The 19,895-nt window shown below is 39.8% G+C and overlaps 2 protein-coding genes across 3 annotated transcripts; one reads left to right on the top strand and one right to left on the bottom strand.

The window, feature by feature from the left end:
• The first annotated feature begins 329 nt into the window (after positions 1 to 329).
• Positions 330 to 7,790, top strand: htr6 (5-hydroxytryptamine (serotonin) receptor 6). Its single transcript, XM_033627857.2, has 3 exons — positions 330 to 2,008; positions 4,520 to 4,654; positions 7,293 to 7,790. Exons 1-3 carry the CDS (start codon positions 1,097 to 1,099, stop codon positions 7,647 to 7,649), a joined length of 1,404 nt encoding a protein of 467 aa, XP_033483748.1. The 5' UTR covers positions 330 to 1,096; the 3' UTR covers positions 7,650 to 7,790.
• Positions 7,778 to 19,459, bottom strand: tmco4 (transmembrane and coiled-coil domains 4). 2 transcript variants are annotated; one of them, XM_033627856.2, is made up of 14 exons: positions 19,348 to 19,459; positions 18,514 to 18,664; positions 17,813 to 17,987; positions 17,244 to 17,271; positions 17,012 to 17,141; positions 16,559 to 16,656; positions 15,029 to 15,172; positions 14,728 to 14,847; positions 12,819 to 12,983; positions 12,441 to 12,577; positions 12,049 to 12,133; positions 10,608 to 10,725; positions 10,284 to 10,401; positions 7,778 to 9,027 (listed from the first exon to the last, which is right to left on the bottom strand). In XM_033627856.2, the coding sequence occupies exons 1-14, from the start codon at positions 19,388 to 19,390 to the stop codon at positions 8,497 to 8,499; spliced, it is 2,043 nt and encodes a 680-aa protein (XP_033483747.2). In that variant the 5' UTR covers positions 19,391 to 19,459; the 3' UTR covers positions 7,778 to 8,496. The 2 variants fall into 2 exon arrangements, with proteins under 2 accessions (XP_033483747.2, XP_078026384.1); XM_078170258.1 differs by lacking the exons at positions 7,778 to 9,027; positions 10,284 to 10,401; positions 10,608 to 10,725; ... (1 more) ...; positions 12,441 to 12,577; positions 12,819 to 12,983 and adding an exon at positions 12,990 to 14,182.
• Between the last annotated feature and the right edge of the window lie 436 nt (positions 19,460 to 19,895).

The following is a 19,895-nucleotide window of genomic DNA, read 5'->3' as shown; positions in this document are numbered from 1 at the left end:
ACTGCTATTTTATTAGATCTGACACTATGTCTATAAACTGTATGCATACAGTGAAAACAAAAAGCAAGTAGAATATACAATCAGAGAAATTCCACCTTTAAAGAAAAAACAGTCACATATAATATTTATAATGGCTTAAAAATGCCATAATAGTTGTATCTCAGTAGTTAAAAACACCACAACCAAACATGGAAAAAGATCACCCACACTAATTCCTATGTTGAAGAATTAGCATTTCTTGGCTGTGATTGTGCATGGTTATGCATTAACAGCTCAATGCTTTGACACGCTCCCTCTCAGAAGCTGTGCGCTCTGGCTGGGAGGCGCGCTGGAGTGGCCGACACAGGGATTAACAGGAGCGAGGGATATAAAGGCAGCGTTACAAGGACCATGGTACCTGCAGAGCACTTATGAACAGAGCATTGCTTACAAATGACTGCTTCACAATTTTGTGTCGTTTTCTGTGCGCCGTTTCCCAGAAGAAAAGGACTTGTGAAAGGGAGCAGAGCTCCAGCTCAGCAAAGGACTTGCGGAAGCCGTACAATTCCACTTCTGTGAGGTGAGGTACAATTCAGAGAATTGGTCCTTGTTCTCTTCATCTTCAGTAGTTCCTGTCACCGGCACAGCTCTCGCATGCCTGGTCGAGCTTATCTCTCCGTGTGCCCTCCTCCACTGACTGTCATCATTGTGACATGCTGCTTCGAAATCCTCTGTCAGCAGTCGAATGGCTCATTCTTGCTCTTAGCTGTGGATGTGGCAGGGACATGCTGGCCAGGATGGAGAGATGAGTGAAACTGTGTTAGTAATTTTGATCACTGTACTGGTGGCAGTGGAAATAAGCCCAGGGCACCTGGATGTATTCCTGCCAAAAGGAGATGGAGATATTTACCCATGGAGAGCAGTCCGATTAACCTTGACAGGGACGGGGTTGGATGGCTTCTCAACACAAGACCTCATCGGCTTCTTTTTATTCAACAATGTCTCAAAAGTGAGAGCTTTGGCTGCAAAGGAGAACTGGTTAAGGTGTGAAACATCTGGTGGTGCTTGAAGAGGAGCCTTCAGAAACTGGTTCATTGATAGTTGCCAAGCCAAAACCATGGCTGACTCTCACATGTCTGGCTCCGTAAGAAGCTACAACAGCAGCTCTCCCACCAGCAGCGCTTGGAACATCACTGGCAGCGGCCCGTGGTTGTTGGCCTTCATGCTGACTGTCATCATCCTCATGACGGTCTGTGGCAACATGTTGCTTATCGCTGTGGTGTTTGCCCATCGCTCTTTGCGTTGCACCTCAAACTGCTTCCTGGTGTCTCTGTTCCTGTCTGACCTAATGGTGGCCCTGGTGGTCATGCCCCCAGCCATGCTCAATGTTCTGTGTGGGGCCTGGGTGCTGTGGCCTGCCTTTTGCCCCATTTGGCTCTGCTTTGACGTCATGTGCTGCAGTGCGTCCATCCTCAACCTGTGTGTGATCAGCCTGGACCGCTACCTCTTCATCATCTCACCGCTGCGCTACAAGCAGAGGATGACCCCACCTCGGGCGTTGCTCCTGGTAGGAGCTGCTTGGGGGTTGGCGGCATTGGCCTCCTTCCTGCCCATTGAGATGAAATGGCACAGCTTAGGCCGTTGGAGTGGAAACTCATCGGTTCCTGGTGTCAGCAGTAGCAACATCAGCTCTTACTCTGACACAATGGACCCAGCAGCCTACTTTCAGCTGTCACCATCAGGCCTCTCCTCCCAGTGCCGCCTGCGGGTCACACTGCCCTTTGCACTGGTAGCATCTGTACTCACCTTCTTTTTGCCCTCCAGTGCCATTTGCTTCACTTATTGTCGGATCCTCCTGGCAGCGCGGAGGCAGGCCAAGAGGGTCGCAGCGCTGAGCCACCCACCACACCCACATCCCTCTCTAGGGGAACCTTCTAGGCCTCCTTCACCTGGGGTTGCAGCAGGGCAAGCTCAGCAGGACGGAGATGACTGCAGTCACCAGGAACCTCCTGTGTCACAAAATGTACCGGTAGGCAAGGGCATACATTCTTTTAGGTGCTCACATGTGACTCTTAACAATTTCTACGCAAAACTTAAATGCCTGATGAAAAATCTGCAATGATGCTAAAATAGTAGAATGGCCTTTCAGTAGAGCAGATGTTAATGAGAGTAGGACCTGAAAAGGTTGATTCTGTGAGTGGAGCAGGTGGCACAAAGATAATAACCAAATTACAGTTGTCCATCTATTGTAAGTTTTCCAACATCACTTATCCTTGACAAGTTTTACATAATACTTTTCATATTTATGTCTCATGCCGTTCCCCTAAACTGCCAATTATACTGTTGAAATCCACTCCTAAGTTCAATATTATCTAAGTGCAGCAATTATAAACCTGAAGATGTTAATTTTATGGTTGATAATTAAATTCAAGAACGCTGCTTGAAAGCCTAACCGATGTGCTTAATTGTAAAAGTACCTCGGAGCTGACCTAGTTTGGAGTTATACCTAAAAGTATGACTGACTTGGACCAAACTGTTTTTGTGTTTTGTGCAAACTACTTTGTGTTGAACAAAGTGGAAGTTTACAGCCTATCCAAACAGGCTATTCGGTAATAAATTTGTCTGTTGACATGGCATATACCTAAACTTAATTCATTATTATCAGGCTGTGAAAAAGAATCAGAAGAGATGCAGTCTACTGTTATGCTGAGCTTAGTGTATGATTTAGAGTTGAAAAATGTTTTGCTCTTCATTTATGGAAGAAAAGTGGAGATTTGGTGAAAGGGAAGAGGTGTAAAACCTACCCTGAAATCTTGGAGAGAAAAATACAGATAGTGTATCAGATGCGTTGCCTCTGTCTGTATCGGATCACAGACACATAGTCTGTCACATTTGCCTGCAGTAAAACCACACGCACAAACACATGCACACACACCAGAACAGTCGGTTGAAATTGTCAGGTGAATCGTAACCTCTTGACATTCAGTTTTCTGATTTTTCCCATTAAGTGGCTATAAAATCATCTCATTGAACCCTTCACCATACATACTCTGTATAAACTTGTTCCATCTCCACATAAAAGCCAAGCGACCTTGACACTATGTGCAATATACAAAGCTTTTATAGATGCACCATTCCAGCAAATGGAAATATTCTAGATGTCTTGTGCATCGTTTTATACACAGCTCCTCCAAGATTAACATATTTGATCTTTTTTGAGAATTACAATTTCCACAGTGGTTGCACATCATAAGTATGTAATAACTGGGACATTTGTCAAACGTTTTTAAGATATTTTTGACATAAATATTCTTTAATGAATGTAAAAAAATAAATAAATTAAAACATCAAATATTTGTGTTTCATCAGAATTTTAAAGGAATTGTTTTGGGAATATTGAGAAATGTGCTTTCTTGTTGAGAGCTAAAAAGACTAATACCACTCTTACGTTTGTGTGGTGTTTTTTGTAAGGCAACTTGAAAGTAAACATTCTGGATTATTGCAGAAAATAAGATCTGTGGCAAACAAGAATTTATGATACATGATAATCTTCACAAACGAAAACCACTTATATTATTTTTGAAGTGTAAATGAAATCGCCAGAGGTAAAAAGCAAACGTTAGGCTATAAACAAACTACACCACAGTCACATGACTTTAACATCACCACCACAATGAGGCTGTCAAATCATGTTTGGCATGATGACATTTGATAGTCTCATTCAGCCACTTATTAGCATCCGCCTTTTTTATGCAAATAAAAAGCTTCACAATTCAGAAGCGGGGTATTTACTGACATATTTTATGTCCTAAAAATGTGTTAACCACTGACCTTATTTCAGGCATCTAACCAAAAAAAAAAGAAAGAAAGAATTGAAAAAACCTCATGGACTTCAAGTGAGGGAACTGGAAATGCAAACATGCCGACTTATTTCTGGATGGGCAGGACTTGTTCCTGCAGAGGATTAGCTTAGCTTAGCAGAAGGACTTGAGGCAGGTGAGAAAAGGTAATGTGGCTCTGACACCAAAGAAATTGTGTTAGCACAACTCCTTGTAAAATCAAACTTTGTATACTTTGCTTTTAAACAAATAATATATAAAATGTTAATCAGTAAGCTTTAGAGGTGCTATAGGTGGATCGTGACCGAGCTAAGCTAGTTGTTTCTTCCTGTTCTACTAGTCTTTGTGCTAAGCTAAGTGGATGCTTTCTCTTGCTTTGTATTTATGATGCAGATATATGGGTGATATTGACGTTCACATCCAACTCTCAGCAAGAAAACAAATAAGCGTATTTTTCAAAATGACAGATAATTCCTTTAATTTAGTTCATTAACTTGATTAAAACTGAACAGTTTCAAGCAAACCAATAACTAAAGAGGCAAAAAAGAATTACCATAATGCAGTTCATTTGTCAAAGTGGCCATGAAGAGGTACCTAGAAAAGCTTTTCCAATATACTAATGTAGGCTAGGGAAATTTATTTTTGTGTATTTCTATATAGTTCTAGGACTGACTCTTTCTGTTGTTCTCTACTGTCCACAGCCATCAGTGAACAGTGAGCGTGGTCTGGCTCACAGGCAGGGTCGGAGAGCACTGAAGGCCAGTCTGACACTGGGAGTCCTCCTGGGACTCTTCTTCAGCGCTTGGCTCCCCTTTTTCATCACCAACATGGCTCAGGTCAGTAGAGGGACCAGACACTACCTCTAACACAGATATGACACAAAAATGCAGTCAATCAAAATGAAAAACATGCATTAGATATTAGCGTCCATCAGTTTGACGATGTCAGATACATAATCGGATGAGCTGGCGGGGCGAATAGTTTCAGTCTATCCAGGCTGCCTATACCTACACTGACAGCTGAGTGTTCTCTGATTTGTGACAATTAACCTCACCATTTAAAAAGTCTGAGGGTTATTTGTCTTTTTTTGGACTAGCTCTCTTATTCCATATATCTGGGTGATTCAGTGTTTTGTCACTTCTCTCACAAATTTATGTGTGGTGGGCACCAAAACAGTGTGAAATTAATGCAAAAGAAAGAAAGAAGAAAGAAAAAAAAAACACTTGGATACCGGTCTATTTTTGTATTGGCCAGCCTTGGCGTCACAGCCTTGCCAAGCTATCCAACGAGGAAATAGATTGGCATTTCAGCTTCGTGTGGCTGACTCATTCCAAAACCCAGAAAACAACACACCACAGTAGCGTTTATAATTGCCATTCTTTTTAGGTTGTTGATTTTGATTTGATTAGACTAATCACACACTTAGTGCTTACTGAGCAAACATTGTAGGCCATGAAAAACCTCGGCGAGAGTAAATGAATGTCAAAAAACAGCTTAATCTAAATTGGTAATGACACTTGTCCTGTTTCTCATGCTTTCAATGATCCAGTCATTTTGATTTCCCATCTGTGCCCTCTCGCTTCTCCCCTGCATAACATAGAGCACAGAGACTTGACTGTGTCTGCGCGCTCCTTCCTTTTCACACCCAATGTGGTGTGTGAAACGCACCCCTCCTTTCTGTCCTATTCCCACCGCCTCCCTGTCTCATCTTGATAGTATTGGAAGCGCTCCTCTAACAGCTGTCTCCTCCTTCACTGTCCTCCTTTAAACCTAGTGGTTCTGCTCAAGATCTGTGTTTTTGACAGGCAGACGCAAATGTATTTAAGTTCTACTCAGAGAAAATTAGATGCTCATGTTGATAGAAACAAAGAATGATGGACAGCCTATCTGAGAAGTGAGAAAGAAAATCTGAAAAAAGAAATTATGTTCTTTTTTTATTATTAAAATTTTAAGACTCAGCTATTCCAAATTCATAGAGGCCCAGAAGGCACAGGAAAAGTAAATAAATACATGCTGAATTAATGGGCAATACATAAATACTATATATGTGTATATAAATGTATTTTATGTTTATTTATTTTAGAGCAGTACCATAAATAACTTGTTTTTTCATTATTTCCTAGGAACACAGAATGTAAAAAGATTTAAAAAATAAATAAATAAATAATTACATGGGCAATAAATTAGAAATAAATAAATGTGCACACTAAGCCAAAAATAAATACATATATATGCTGTCAAAAGGCATAGATCAATGAGTGGGCAATAATTTACAGTAAATTAAGCTTTATTATTTGATGGAAGTTAATAAATAAATAAACATGCACCATAAATTTAGAATGAATAAATATACATTTTGCAAAAACAAAAAAGTTAAATAAATACATCAGTGGACAATAACCAAATAGATAAAAAGATATGTCTGTACTTATTTCTTTATCTATTTAAATCTTTCTATATTATAATTAGAGGTGGCCTGTAAAGTTTTTATATGTACATTGTGTGTCCTTGAGGTTGGACAAATGCGTTGAATGCATTTCCTTTCTTATAAAACATTTGCATAGCCAGTGTTTTTGAATATTTTAAATTTTGCATATTTACATTTGATCTTCTCTTGCAAAAAACATCGCTTCATAGTGCTGCTATGGGTCAAACACTCTTGAGGGGGATTTTAAAGGGCCATTGTGTAGAATTTAGGGATATATTGGCAGAAATGAAATCTAATATAATATGTATGTTGTTGTGTATAATCACCTAAAAATAAGAGTCATCATGTTTTTGTTACCTCAGAATGAGCCGTCTACAATAGGAGTGGGTCCTTGTCCACAGAGATCACCATGTTGCACCACCGCCATGTTTCTACAGTTGCTCTGTATTTCTACAGAACTGACAAAAAAACAGTCTGGTTTTTTTTTTTGTTTTGTTTTTTTGAGTGAAAAAGATTCTGCTCACAGTAAAAACCTCCTGAACGTCTGGATCAGAAAAAGGGTGAGCACACATACAGTTATCAGACAAAAAAAAAAGGAAGGGGAGATAGCAGGCTCTGGGCTAATGGCCCATCTGTGACATCTGCGGTGTGGTAGAAACAGTGATTTGTACTGTGCAACTGCTTTCTTCAGTATTTTTACTAGTTTAAATCACCTAGTTTACTTGTTTTGGAAAGGAAGAAACATCTGCAGATATTTCGGCTCCTGGTAAAAACCCCTGAAAAATGAATACTTAAGGAATTCTAATTGGGAGAAATTTCAGCTGGTTGCAATCCACAATCCTCACCACTAGATGCCACTAAATCCCACTCTACATCTTACACATTGCTCCTTTAAGGTTATGAGACTATGTATTTGGTGCTTTTGTCTGTTCTCTGTATTTATTTTTCCTGATTTATTTCCTTTTTTTCTGTAATTAATTTTACATTTTACCATAAATTATTGTGATGCTTTAATGCCTGCAATACTTTCCACCGTCTTCATTCAGGCAGTGTGTGAGTGTGTCCCCCTCGCGCTCTTCGACGCCATCACCTGGCTGGGCTACTGCAACAGCACAATGAACCCCATCATCTACCCGCTGTTCATGAGAGACTTCAAGCGAGCTCTGGGAAAGCTCTTGCCCTGCTGTTCCTCACAGTCACCCAGAAGACCCTCACCAGCGCTCTCCCTCTCTCTTCGCAACTCAGGAGAGCCCAACATCGCCAGCAGCCCCCCATCTCCCCTGGCCTCTGACCCCACGCACCCCCCTGCCACTGCTACGGACGCTGTCAACCTGCTAGATGCCGAGCATGCTGGCATCGAGTTGCCTCTGCTTCTGCCCAATCAAGTCGACACCCTGGATTGAACAGAAATTACAGGAATGATAATATGTTACGTCAGGGTTTATGGCAGGAAAGTGGTTCAAGACAAGTGCTGAGACTGATAACAATTCTTGGTTTTCTTACTATCGGTAAAGAGACTTAGGCCTAAAAGGAAAAAAAGAAAATGTATTTATTTATTTTTTAATGTCACAGAAAAATATCTATGGACACAAATTCAGTAAGCTCCATCCGTGTTCTATTTTGAATTGTGTGTTTCTTTCCACTTATGAAATATGGTTGAGGAAACCAATATAAGTGCATTACTAAAACTTACAAGTCAGGGACTATTTCCAGTATTATCAGTGCCAGTATACAATATAACTACATCCTGAAACTCTATGGTAATAGCACTTCACATTGGCATGGGTGGAATAGAGGAAAAAAAAGAAGGCCTTGAAGACGACACATTCGCTGCATTGCCCCCAGCCTTATGGAAATTAAATTACTGTGATAAGATCCATAGCAACCGGGCCAACGGATGAGAGGAAGAGAGATATCACCTGTTATGTGGCATCCTCTACAACCTGCAAGTAATATTCACAGGTATTTGATCTCACAGTCACTTTAGAAAATAAATTATGACACTATTTACAGTTTGTAAAAAATCTACTTCATTTACAGTGTCCCTTATTGTTATTAAATTAATGCATTAGTCTAAAAACAACATTTCATGGTTACACAAAGCAGTTAATTCAGGGGATTTTTCACATGAGGCTGCCATATGTGTGCATTGACTCTTGAGCCATCTCTGGTGTGTCAGTGTGCTGAGAGAGGAATGATTATTTTCTCCAACAAAGCTCAGATGCTAAAAAAATGTGACAGGACGACATTTTACAAGGAAGCAGCTGGTCCCGTGACATGCTCTTTATAAGTTTGGCTCCCTTTGTTTGTGTGTGCGTGCTCTACAGCCCAGTGTGTATCATCCCAGCTCCACGATATGTGTTCATTATCAGGGTCAGCATCCGCTACATCGTCACAAGAGGCATTACAAGCGGACGCTGTGTCGTCATTAGTTGCAGTCTCCTCCAATGTAAGAGGTGAATTGTTCCTATCTGACTCTGTATCATTTAATGAGTCCAGCAGGTCTGAAATATCAGGGATATCCCAACCGTCACCCATCTCCTCTGTCTCTGCCACCTCTTTCACCTCTCCACATTCTCCCATATCAGTCTCAGCATCCTCCGCATGGCTTTGTGTCTCAGTCTCTTGTTGCTCATTGGGAGTTTGGTCAGGGGCCGTCCCCTTTGTGATTGTTACAGGCTGAGGAAGAGCAAAGGAGGCTCCTGGGACTTCTTTGGTAGGAACTCCTACCGCCACCAAGATGGTGTCCATCTGACGCATGTAATCCAAGTGACCTTTCACCTGGGAAGCAGAAACATGGTTTTACTGTCTCTGACTGAAAAAATGACACATATTACTTTGTAAATTATAGTGTATTATTTCAGTTTTCCTCTTTCTCACATCACATGACCAGGTATATAGTGTATGGTGCTTTAGGCCTTGTCCAGGTGTACACGGGTATATTTGAAAAAGGTACCATAGCTTATTCTATGCGTTTTGGTCTTTCATCCACATGCAAACTGCATTCTAGGTCACTAAAAACAGGTCTTTTGTAAAACTGTGTCCAGGGTGAAGATTCACAGTATAATCACATCATATAATTGGGGTACAACACATGATGAAAGGCTCAATAACTGGTGCACTATCATAGAACATGGGGGACGATTAATTCAGTTCACTGAGGCCTCCACAGTCAGCCTTGGGTTGGAATATTTTTGTACAAAAATTAAAGATATGGGTGAGAATTACAATTCTGTAATTACTGAAAAAAATCTGTAACAACAGACCATAAACAAATGCTTTCTATATGCAAAAGTTCTACTGTATTTCAGCTCCCATCCAAATTAGTGGGCCCAAAAGTTCTGTCAGGCCAGGCGCACCCAAGGAAGCTAAAATGAGCTCACCCAAAGAGCACCTGAGCAGACACTGTCCATTTATTTCTAACGCTGTCTGCTGTAGATCTCCAACATCACAGCTCCAATCCCTTGACACTTCAATCTTGTTTTTGCGTTTTCATTTGGACAAACATTTTTTATAACAGTGCTTGTTGGACAGATTTTTTTTGTTGAGAATGATGGAGGAAAAGCCCCATTTTTAAAAAGACCCGTGTCTACCTGAACAAGGCCTCATGTCAAGTATCTTTTTACTGTTCTTTTTTAAATGTTTGGTTGAGTGAAATGTACAACCTCTAATGCTTCACCTAGTTCTGTAAAGCATCAACTAGTTTTGTTGAGCCAGACGTTAAAGTTTCATGTGGAATCATGTTGATTTGCAGGGTGAAAGAAAGGCATTGCTGTAAACTGAAACAGACCAGCAGGGGCCTTATTTTATCTTTTTATTTAAATTAAGCAATACAGCTGTCTCTTTTAAAGTGCTAATAAAATTCTGTATTTATTAATATTGCATCACTTAGTTGAAGACACCTTTTATTAGTTTATTAGTTTTTCTTGAAAGGTGAAAACCTTGAAATGTTAAATTATCTTCAGCTCATATGTACTTGAAAACTATTCATAGAAGAAACTTTAGCAGGTCTCATTTAAAAAGAAGCTCTGACTCACCACGGAGGAAAGATCCACATTGATAATACGCCGATCCTGGATGTTGATTGGCTGTAGCCCAGCAACACACATTTGTGCGGCTGAACTTCGGTACAAGAACCCCAGGAGCCAGTCCCCTCTGATAGGTGGAGAGTTCAGAAAGTCATTTATTCATAAAATATTTCACAAATCCTGCTGTCAGGACAGTCGTTTCTGAGTCCACAAACATTAATCCTCAAACATAAAACGTCTAAAAAATTAGTTTATCAAAACAATAAAGCAACTGTAAGCTTTAAAAATGCAGATGTTACATGCATACTGATGGGTAGTCCTCTGTTAGATTACCTGCAGTAGCCGTTTACGATTTTTCCAGCCACCACCCTGGTCATTCTCTCCCAGGCCTTTTCAGAGCCGTCCACAGGGGCCCCCAAGAGGACTACATCCTCCACTACTCCTTCACAACCTGAAGAATCACAACGACACAAGACTCAACTAGCTTGTCAGAACAATGTAAAAGAAAAACAATGGAAGATGAGTAACCAAATTACATTAACTGCTAATCGATTAAAAACAGTATAACCACACACACTAAGAAAAAAGGATGAGGGCTGAGCATTTGCTTCTGAGGAACCCTTATCAAAGAAATGGTTCTTCAAGGATTGTTAGAAGCACAGGTGTTGAAAGATCCTCATCCTTGATTATTCAATTGTTTACCCATGTTTCAAAGGGTATTTTTGAATTTGGATGTTAGGTGTGGGAATCACCACAGGGCCCATGATATGATATTATCAAGATGCGAGTCATGATACAATATTATTATTAAGATTTTAAATATGTTGAAATATGCTAAGTCTTGGGATAAAATATACTCCAATATATCGTGAAATAGTACCTTTTTGCAACTGCCAATTATTTCCCCAAAGGAAAACTTCATCAACATCCATTTTATTTAATAAGATAAAGTTTTCAGTCTATTAAACTCACTTCTGTCATTTTTAATGTAGCAAAATGTATCCAGTGGACTGAAAAAGCAATTGATCATATTATTCTAGTAAGCTACCAAAATTTTGAAAATTGAACTGAAGTATTACAAGTACTGAAATTTTGACTTGTAATATCTGTATTTATGTAATAAAAAAAATCAATACCTGGTCCGTGAGACGTAAATGTCGTCATACGCCAATGTCCGCACTGACCCTATTCGGATGTGCGCGTGCAGCCCATTTTTTGTGACCGTGCAGACTGTGCGCATAGTCAGCGCATCAACTGTGCATGCTCCAATCTTGTTTCACACTCAAGTCCCATCCAGGCCAGTCACAGCTGCCTCACCACAGTGAAGTTAGCTTTAAGTTGGATATTCGACAGACATTCACTCAAGACTCAGCAGCATCTTTTCAGTTTAGTTTTCACCCAATGTCAGCAGTAGGAGGGCGGTTAGCTTACCTCCTAGCCCTTCTGTTTAATTGCTGGGGGGTGACGCGGCCCATCAGCTGTACTTAGAATAGAACCACATGCGTGTCTGTGTGACCACAACTGTCTGCCGACATTCAATGCGGAAAGTATGTTCGGGCCTCAACCCTTTATAGCTCTAATGAGCACCTTTATTTCTAAAAGTGACATTTAAATGCTTATCATTTAGGGCCGTCATCACAACATTTCTATTCTGTCTCTTCAGTGACTTAGCAGAAAAGATGAGGATTAGTTTGGCTTTTTAAAGTCATGACTTTAACCCACGGAAGTCTCACATGGAAGATAGACAGTGAGTGCTGCTGAAAGTTGCTCATACCTTGGTCATTGGCAAGCTCCTGTAAACAGTAGTAGATAACTCTGGCCCCAAGACTGAAACCTATGAGGCTGACGGGCCGCTTCCCCTTCAAACACAGAAAGAAAGAGATAAGATGCACAATTCTGATGTAGCTTTCAAAATTATTTTTATCTGAGCATAAGGCCATATTTTAGGTTAATAAATACAGCATTTCATTTAAAGATTTGTTTAATATTCTAGGAGTACATTCAAAGGAACAACAAGTAGAAATATCATGGTGGAAGTTAAAGTAATGCAATTAATAATGTGTACACAGAATATACAGCTATCCCTTTAAGAATGCCAGCTGACACAATACTGTGGTGCACTATGGTAAAGTGTGCCTTAACAGAGATTAAGAGGTGGTACGATACCTGCTGTCTGCTTCTCAAAACCTGTGCCAGGTGTTTCCCCACCTCAGCTGAGCGGTTCAGACAAACACACCAGGGGTGGTCAATGACACTGGCTGCTGCCAGCAAAGACGCAGGCCACGTCAGAGCCGCCACGATGCCTGGACAGTATGATAGTGTAAAAGACACCAATGCAGTACAACCAAAGGTCAATGTTTAGATTTAGGATTGTTAAACAGAAATCAAGTCATTACCAGCAATCAACCCAATAACCCAGAAGTATTACCTTTTTACATCCCATATTACACCCCAAATGTGGAGTTATAACAAGCACAAACACTCTTGTTTTCAAATTAAGATAATTTAATAGACTAAATGGTTCCAGCATGACCGTCCTCCTACCTGAGAGCACGGTGTACTTGAGCGCCTCCTGGGCCACTATGCTGACCAGCCCATCCAACAGAGAGGCCATGGCTGAGCCCAGATCTCTGAGGAAACGCGACTCCCACACCAGGCAATATTGTTCCCCGCACTCGCCCAGGCTGCACCACGGGGCCTGGAACGAACCTGGAAGACAGCAATTGTGCATTTACATCAGGAGACGACTAAGCAGCACTTGTTGGTAAAGTGCTTTTTTTTAGTCATTGTATGTGAAGGGGGCACTAAGCTTGAAACTAAGTGTGTTTTTTAGTGGGGGAAGAGAGCTGCATCGTTTTATGTAAAAGCAAAACTTAAGTGGTTTGTTTGCATCATCTCAGGTGGGCACTCTGTTGTAGTTTTGGAACATTATGTGCAGGACTGTTGCCCAGCAATCCCATCGATGTTCTTTTCATCTCTTTAATATTCATATTCCTCCTTGTTTTTAGCCGCGTAACTACTTCAACACTGTTCAACATAGAAACTTAATTTAAGCTTTAAACTCTTCAGGACATAATCAGAATTACTGTTACTGATATTATCTTTCATACTTTTCAAAATATTTGACATGTTTCAGGATTCTTTCCCCCCCTATTCAAATGAATTTACAGAATGTTCTATGTAGTAAAAACAGCTATTTGCCTGTAAAATTATTTGCTCTGATTTCATCACTCACACTGTATATGTCCAGCATAGTTGATGGTTATACTCAATTGTTATGATGCCATAATTTCTAAAGATTAATAAAATATCAAAAACAATGGACCCCATTCAGAAACATCTTCCTAAGTTTTTTATTAAATTTGTTCTTTAGAAATGCCCTATGAAAAGTCTATGTCAGATTAATGACGTGTTCTTATAAATGATAAATCCCACTGTCCTCGGAAGTCTTAGTTAGCATAGGTAAACACCTCACAAGACCCCATAAAAGGGCATGACGACTGCAGGACCGTTTGCACACAAAAAAATGAAGAAGAAAAAGGTAAGAGAATGCCCAACCAAAGCTTAAAAAGAGTGGAGCACCAGACTCCTAAATAAGATTAAAAAAAAAACTTCTGTCATATTTAGTAGCATCAGAAGTGGATATGAAATAACACTACAATAAAAAGTGCATTAATCAACAATCTGAGCCACAAACCTTATGCATTTCAGAAGCACAATTGTCAGGAGTGAGGACAGAGACAAGCACTGTGGCACTCACCAAGAAGTGTGTTTGTGTGATTAGAGATAGCCAGAGAGAGAGAGGGAAGGTGAAGGTGGACTCATGCAATGTACTGTAAGTTAATAATACTTACTCGGAACACTGCTTTGTCACTTTTTGTCCTGCCAGCCCGAACCAGTGATATTTTCTAACATGAACAATCACTAGTTATTAAATGGCATAGCTCCCATTAATATAACGGATATGAACTTAAGTGTTAGTGTAGTGTTTATTTAAAAAGGCCATAATGCTTTTTGTAAGATACTCAAAATCATTAATAAAAATACTCTAAATTATAAAAATGTTCTTGTTATACAAATTCTATAATGCTGTACAACTCACAATTTAAGAACACACAATATCCAATTATTCAGCACAAACATGTCAATACTTAATGTGCGTCAGAGTGTCCTTCAGTGTGTGTAGATTCTGTTCTTATCTGAGAACAAATCCTAAATAAGAACACACTGGTAAATGTCAGAACCTTTGTGAATTCTGTGTAAGTGGATTTTAAGAGGAAAGGGTCTTCAGAATAGTTGGTGAATGGCCCGTTTCTATCTGATTACTTAAAAAATGCTCTCAATTTATCTTACAAAAAAAGAGTACTATACCATGATAGAGGATTTACCTCTATCGCCTAATCTCATCTAATCATATAAGCACTTGTAGTGAGACAGCAGAAGTCATACTTACTGTATTTACCACTGCAGAGCCAACCTGTCACTGCGATGGTCAGATGAAGATGCTTTCCCGAGTTCAGTGGCAGGAATTGAAATTCCTCTATTGCTCCGACACACTTATTCATCTTATAGCCTGGAAAGACAATGTATGAAAATGACACACAGGTGAAAAAAGCCAAAATCAAAAAGAAGATGAGAAAAGCTGCAGATATGAAAATTAGGGAACACAGCACATTTGTATTTATCAAGTTCAGTCAAACTTATAAAGACCATAACTTCTTTTCACACAATCATGTGTCTTCCAAAGTTCTTACCAGTCAATCCAGCCCCTGCTGCTCCAAACAGAGACGCCATGATAGCTATGCCAGTGGCTGAACCCAGAGCCGCAGCCCCTCCAGCCCCCAGCACAGCACTGGCCCCTGCTGCCACCAAGGGGGCTGCCAGCCCACCTGTCACACCTGGCAAAGACATACAGAGTGCAGTCAGTACAGCAAGAAGCCAGTGTGTGTAGGGTGAAGCCTTTTAGAGAAAAGTTAAGGGTACAGAAGGAAAAATACATCTCTTGAAACAGTGTATGGTGAACTGATGCAAGATGCAGTCTTCATGCATTATTCTGATTTAATATTTTGTCTTCTCAAGCTGGAACAATTTATCAATTAGATGTTGACAAATCAGTGAATCCCCAATTAATCTGATATTCGATTAACAGGATTAAAAATAAAAAGGAAAAAGATCCTCTGATTCCATCTTCTTCAATATAGATATTGTCCGGTTTCTTTACTTCTCTATGACAGTAAACTGAAAATCTTTAGGTTGTGGACAAAACAAGAAATTTAAGAACACTATCTCTGGCTTTGGGAAACACTAATTAATATTGTTCACCATTGTCTGAAATTGGAGAAAATAATCAACAGATTAATCAACAACAAAAATAATCATTAGCTGGAGCCCTACTTAACACTCTATGGTGATTTAATTATTCGTTGATTAGCTTATCAGTTTTATTCTACAGTCCCTTTCATGGAAGACTAGTATACCCAGGGGACCTCATGTGTTTTTTTCTTAAATAAGCAGAACCAGTTCTGCCACACATTGGCACTTCTCATCCATCACGTAATCTTTTGAAGTTTCGCTCTTCTAATGGATTTTACAGGCTCTTTCTGCAACTGGATCTCCATGCTGTGTGGCGAGATGAGCTTCATACACCCAAAATGCTGTTAAAACTTTATTTATAGGCCTAATTGCCAGTGCAGCCTCCATAATTCTTAATCAGGACAGATGCAGAAAAAAGGTACAGAGCAGTGACAGATGGGACTACTAAAATTTTGGAGTGGCACACCAAAACCAAAAGCCTTAACTGAATTTTTCCACAACTATCCTGTTTTAAACATGTTATGCATCTATACATGTTAGGCAATTCATTGTTCTTTAAATACACTGGTTGTTCTTTTCCTTAAAAAGACAACTATACAGATTTAATTTGAAGCAATTCTATCAGGTTGCCATGGCCTCCTCTGGGTGTGCCACAGTCACAGAGAAAACAAAAAACTTAAATATGACCCCAAATCACTGAGACACTGTTTTCAACAGGACTACTATCATCACATGACCTCTGTGTTTGAAAAAAAATACAGTGGATATTTGGGATTTTTTACCTGACAAATTAAATATATGGAGAATCTGCACATGACTGAGATCACAAATGACCTCTGCAATTATTACTAGAGGTCCCCAGGTAATACCAGTCCCGTTTGAATAGAGCTGATGTGTTTACATAAGATGACCAGATGTTTCAAATCTCCATTTTTTAAGTTTTCAAAAGCACTAGAAGCAGGAATATTCACCAATGACAGTCCCTCCGCCCACGGTGGCGAGTCCAATGAGGAGGTAGCGTCGTAACTTTCGTCCTCTTTCTCTCCTCCGCCGCCGAGAGGACTCCTCTCTGATGGAAGCAGAGTCAGACAGATCATCCGTATTATTATTCAGTATTCATGGGCTCCAAAAATAAAAATGTCAAATGACTCGTCGAGTGCGTTCAACACGACATCTTGAAAACAATGAGCTGCTTGTTCATGCCACACGACTACTTTCATGCTGTCTTTTTTGGATTCAAGTGTGACTGCCATGTACAGTGTTTGTGTTGTTTAAACGCTCTGATACACACAAGATTCAGTCAACAAAACAAAAACAAAGACAGAACATATTAACATGAAGTATTTTAAATTAATGGAGGCACCATGTAAATGTAGCAACTGACTCGATCAAATCATCCATCTTTCCATCAGAACAGAACTTACTCGCTCTCCTCCCCTCCTTCTCTCAGCCTCTCTCCCAGTGTTTCCTCAAACTCCTCCAGCTGTTGTGGAAGGACACGTAGCAGACAGCTGACATGGCGGATGAGAACCCTCGATCTGGCATCATACTGGCCTGAGTACATGACAGAGCATAAAGCTTTAACATAACGTTTTTTATATAAATTTACACCGACTTTAAGTAGTTGTAGTCATTAATTTATCAAAGGATTCTTACCGTCTTTGACAGAAAAAGACACCAGATCCTGCAAAACAAAGTGAAAGCTGATTAAAATTTGTTGGTTTATAGAAATCCAGGCACAAAATTAGTCAAATTTAATTTGATTGTTTTTAAAAAATATTAATAAAATAACTGTCCTGCTAGCAGGGTAAGTTGTGAAACAGCCACATCAAACCATGAAATAATTTGATGTTACATAGCACTTGACTGTAAACATTAAGGGAAATGAAATCATGTATGACCTTGAGTAGATTGAGTAGACACACATTCTATGTAGATGTTTTAATTTATGAATAATTTGCTCCTCCAGTTCTTTCGACTCTAATTCATATATATATTTTTTTTACTAAATTTATCTTTGACTCAGTGTGTCTGTAGTTATTTCTATTATACATTTCTATCTAATGTGTTCTTCCGTTGCACTAATTTGCAGTATAACAATCCATATGCTCTTATTCTTCTAGTCTACTTCTTTTTTTGCCACATTTATATTTGCAAAACTCCAATGTCCCACAGGGGGCATAAAAGTTTAATGTCACTGCATCCTCTATAGGAGAGACTCACACCTGTATGATGGGGGTGGCCCCAGAAGCGAGCAGTGGTTCAGCATTTAAGATGGAGAGGAAGGTGTCGGAGCCTTCAAAGCCCAGCCCTGACAGGAAAGCTCCCATTACCGGCATCACCGACTCATCCAGGTCCAGCAGGCGGACCAAGCCCTGCAGATACTGCTCCCGGAAAGCACTGAGGAACACACAACAGCTCATGTCCTTGGGTTCACAGTTTAGTTAAAAAGCTATTGATGCACATGGATATTCACAAGTGGGGAAAGAAAAAACAGCCATCAGAAATGCTTCAGTTGTGCATAAATAAATAAATAAATAAATAAATACATGCATGCATAAATAAAAGACCAGCCCTCATGACTTCTCACTTAAATTTCAGCTTAGTGTATGACCACATGCACAACTGCACATGCAAGTCCAAATTTGATTTTATGGTTTTTATTATTATGGAGGGCCAAGGTTAATTTACCTAGATACATATGCAACAAAAATTTCAAATTCAAATTGAAGATGGATTCAGGACCACTGTCCCCTATCTTACCCCTTAAATAATGTGCTGGGTGAAACAGGAAATAGGGTGGTAGGTTTTTATCTGACTAGAAAAAACTGAAGCACGCACTCCTCAACACAATGACTACATTAGCAGATATTAGCAGGAAGGACACAGAGTGTCATGATGACATTATCCTTTATAGCTCTGTTACCTGTTTTCAGGTCCAGTAAACAACTGGCCCAGAGAAACACCACACAGGGCAGCATAGGCAAACCTGCCCTGTTCAGTCAGCTGTCTGCAGATGATTTCCTCTGGGTTGGGGTCACGTGAGCCATCTTGTGTTGTTCCTGCTCCCCCTGGGTCTAAATGGACAAAGCTCAATTATTAACTTGAAGGTAGTGGTGTGTTCCAGATCATAAAAGAAACCAAATGCAACTGATACATTCAGAAATGTTAGAGTCACTAACAATCACGAGTAAAACATCAAAAGAAAAGGTATTGTACTTCAGGGTACACAGTGTAAACATCTTTTAAACGCTGTTTGGTGAATCATACCCATGCCGAATTTACCCCAATGGTTGATAAGAGGTCTTGTGACATATCAGATATGTTAATGTCACATTATGTGGAATGTAGCATTACACTGTCTGATTTGTGAGTGTAGTTTGGTTTGACGTTTCGTTCTTGTCTTGCAAATAGCTACACGGAACTAGGTTACACGGAGTCTAACTTTGTGCTTCTCATCATGTCTCTCATGAACTGACCTGAATTCAACATACAGAGGCTGCTCAAGTGTGACCTACATCATTTTTAACATACTTTATAGCTGTATCTTAAAATAAAGCCAGTGTAACTTAAACCAGTGAATTTTAACAACACATATTTACGCTAGCTGCTGAAAACAGCTGGCTGAGAGTGACCACCGTGCTGCCACAGCCAGTTAACTAGCTAACGGTTCACTGCTAACTTTTGATAACGGCGTTAATTTTAATTTCTTACTCTACTGCCGCACCGGAGGAAATAATAAACAGATAATAAGTGGTACCTGGAGCAATATTTGTGTCCGTACTGCTCTTTTTTTCCTCCATGGCCACAGATATGTCAACTCTGTACACTAAACTTTTGTTGCCTTCACTTGTTCCTCCTGAGCTCTGACATCTGACTATCACAGGTCAATACGAGACTGTCACGTTCAAACAATTTCGATGGTAAATAGGCTTATTACCTTAACCACCAAGGCGACAAACTATTTTTTGAGGATCTTTTTATGCTCCATGTGAACCCACACAGAGCTTGGATTGATCAAATGAAAAGGAGAATTGCATAGTAGAAACACGTTTGATGGTATGATTATGTTACTTTAGGAAAACCGTTGCATAAATCACTCGGTAATAGCACGGCTTCAAACATGCAGCTTTCTGTGTCACAATAAAAACGTTTAATAAGTCATTCACATGGTTGATTACATTATAATTCTCATATTTTCGACTGTGCTTGAAGCCATCATTTGTTTGCAACTACTCAGTGACGTAACTTCCACGTACGCTTAGAACGGGCCAGGGGTCTGTTCAGGACCGACACGTTTTGGAAAGT

Source organism: Epinephelus lanceolatus, chromosome 8 (assembly GCF_041903045.1).
Source record: "Epinephelus lanceolatus isolate andai-2023 chromosome 8, ASM4190304v1, whole genome shotgun sequence".
In the NCBI taxonomy this organism is placed as follows: Eukaryota; Metazoa; Chordata; class Actinopteri; order Perciformes; family Serranidae; genus Epinephelus; species Epinephelus lanceolatus.
The sequence above is the reverse complement of the archived record's forward strand: the minus strand, read 5'-3'. Positions and strand labels throughout refer to the sequence as shown.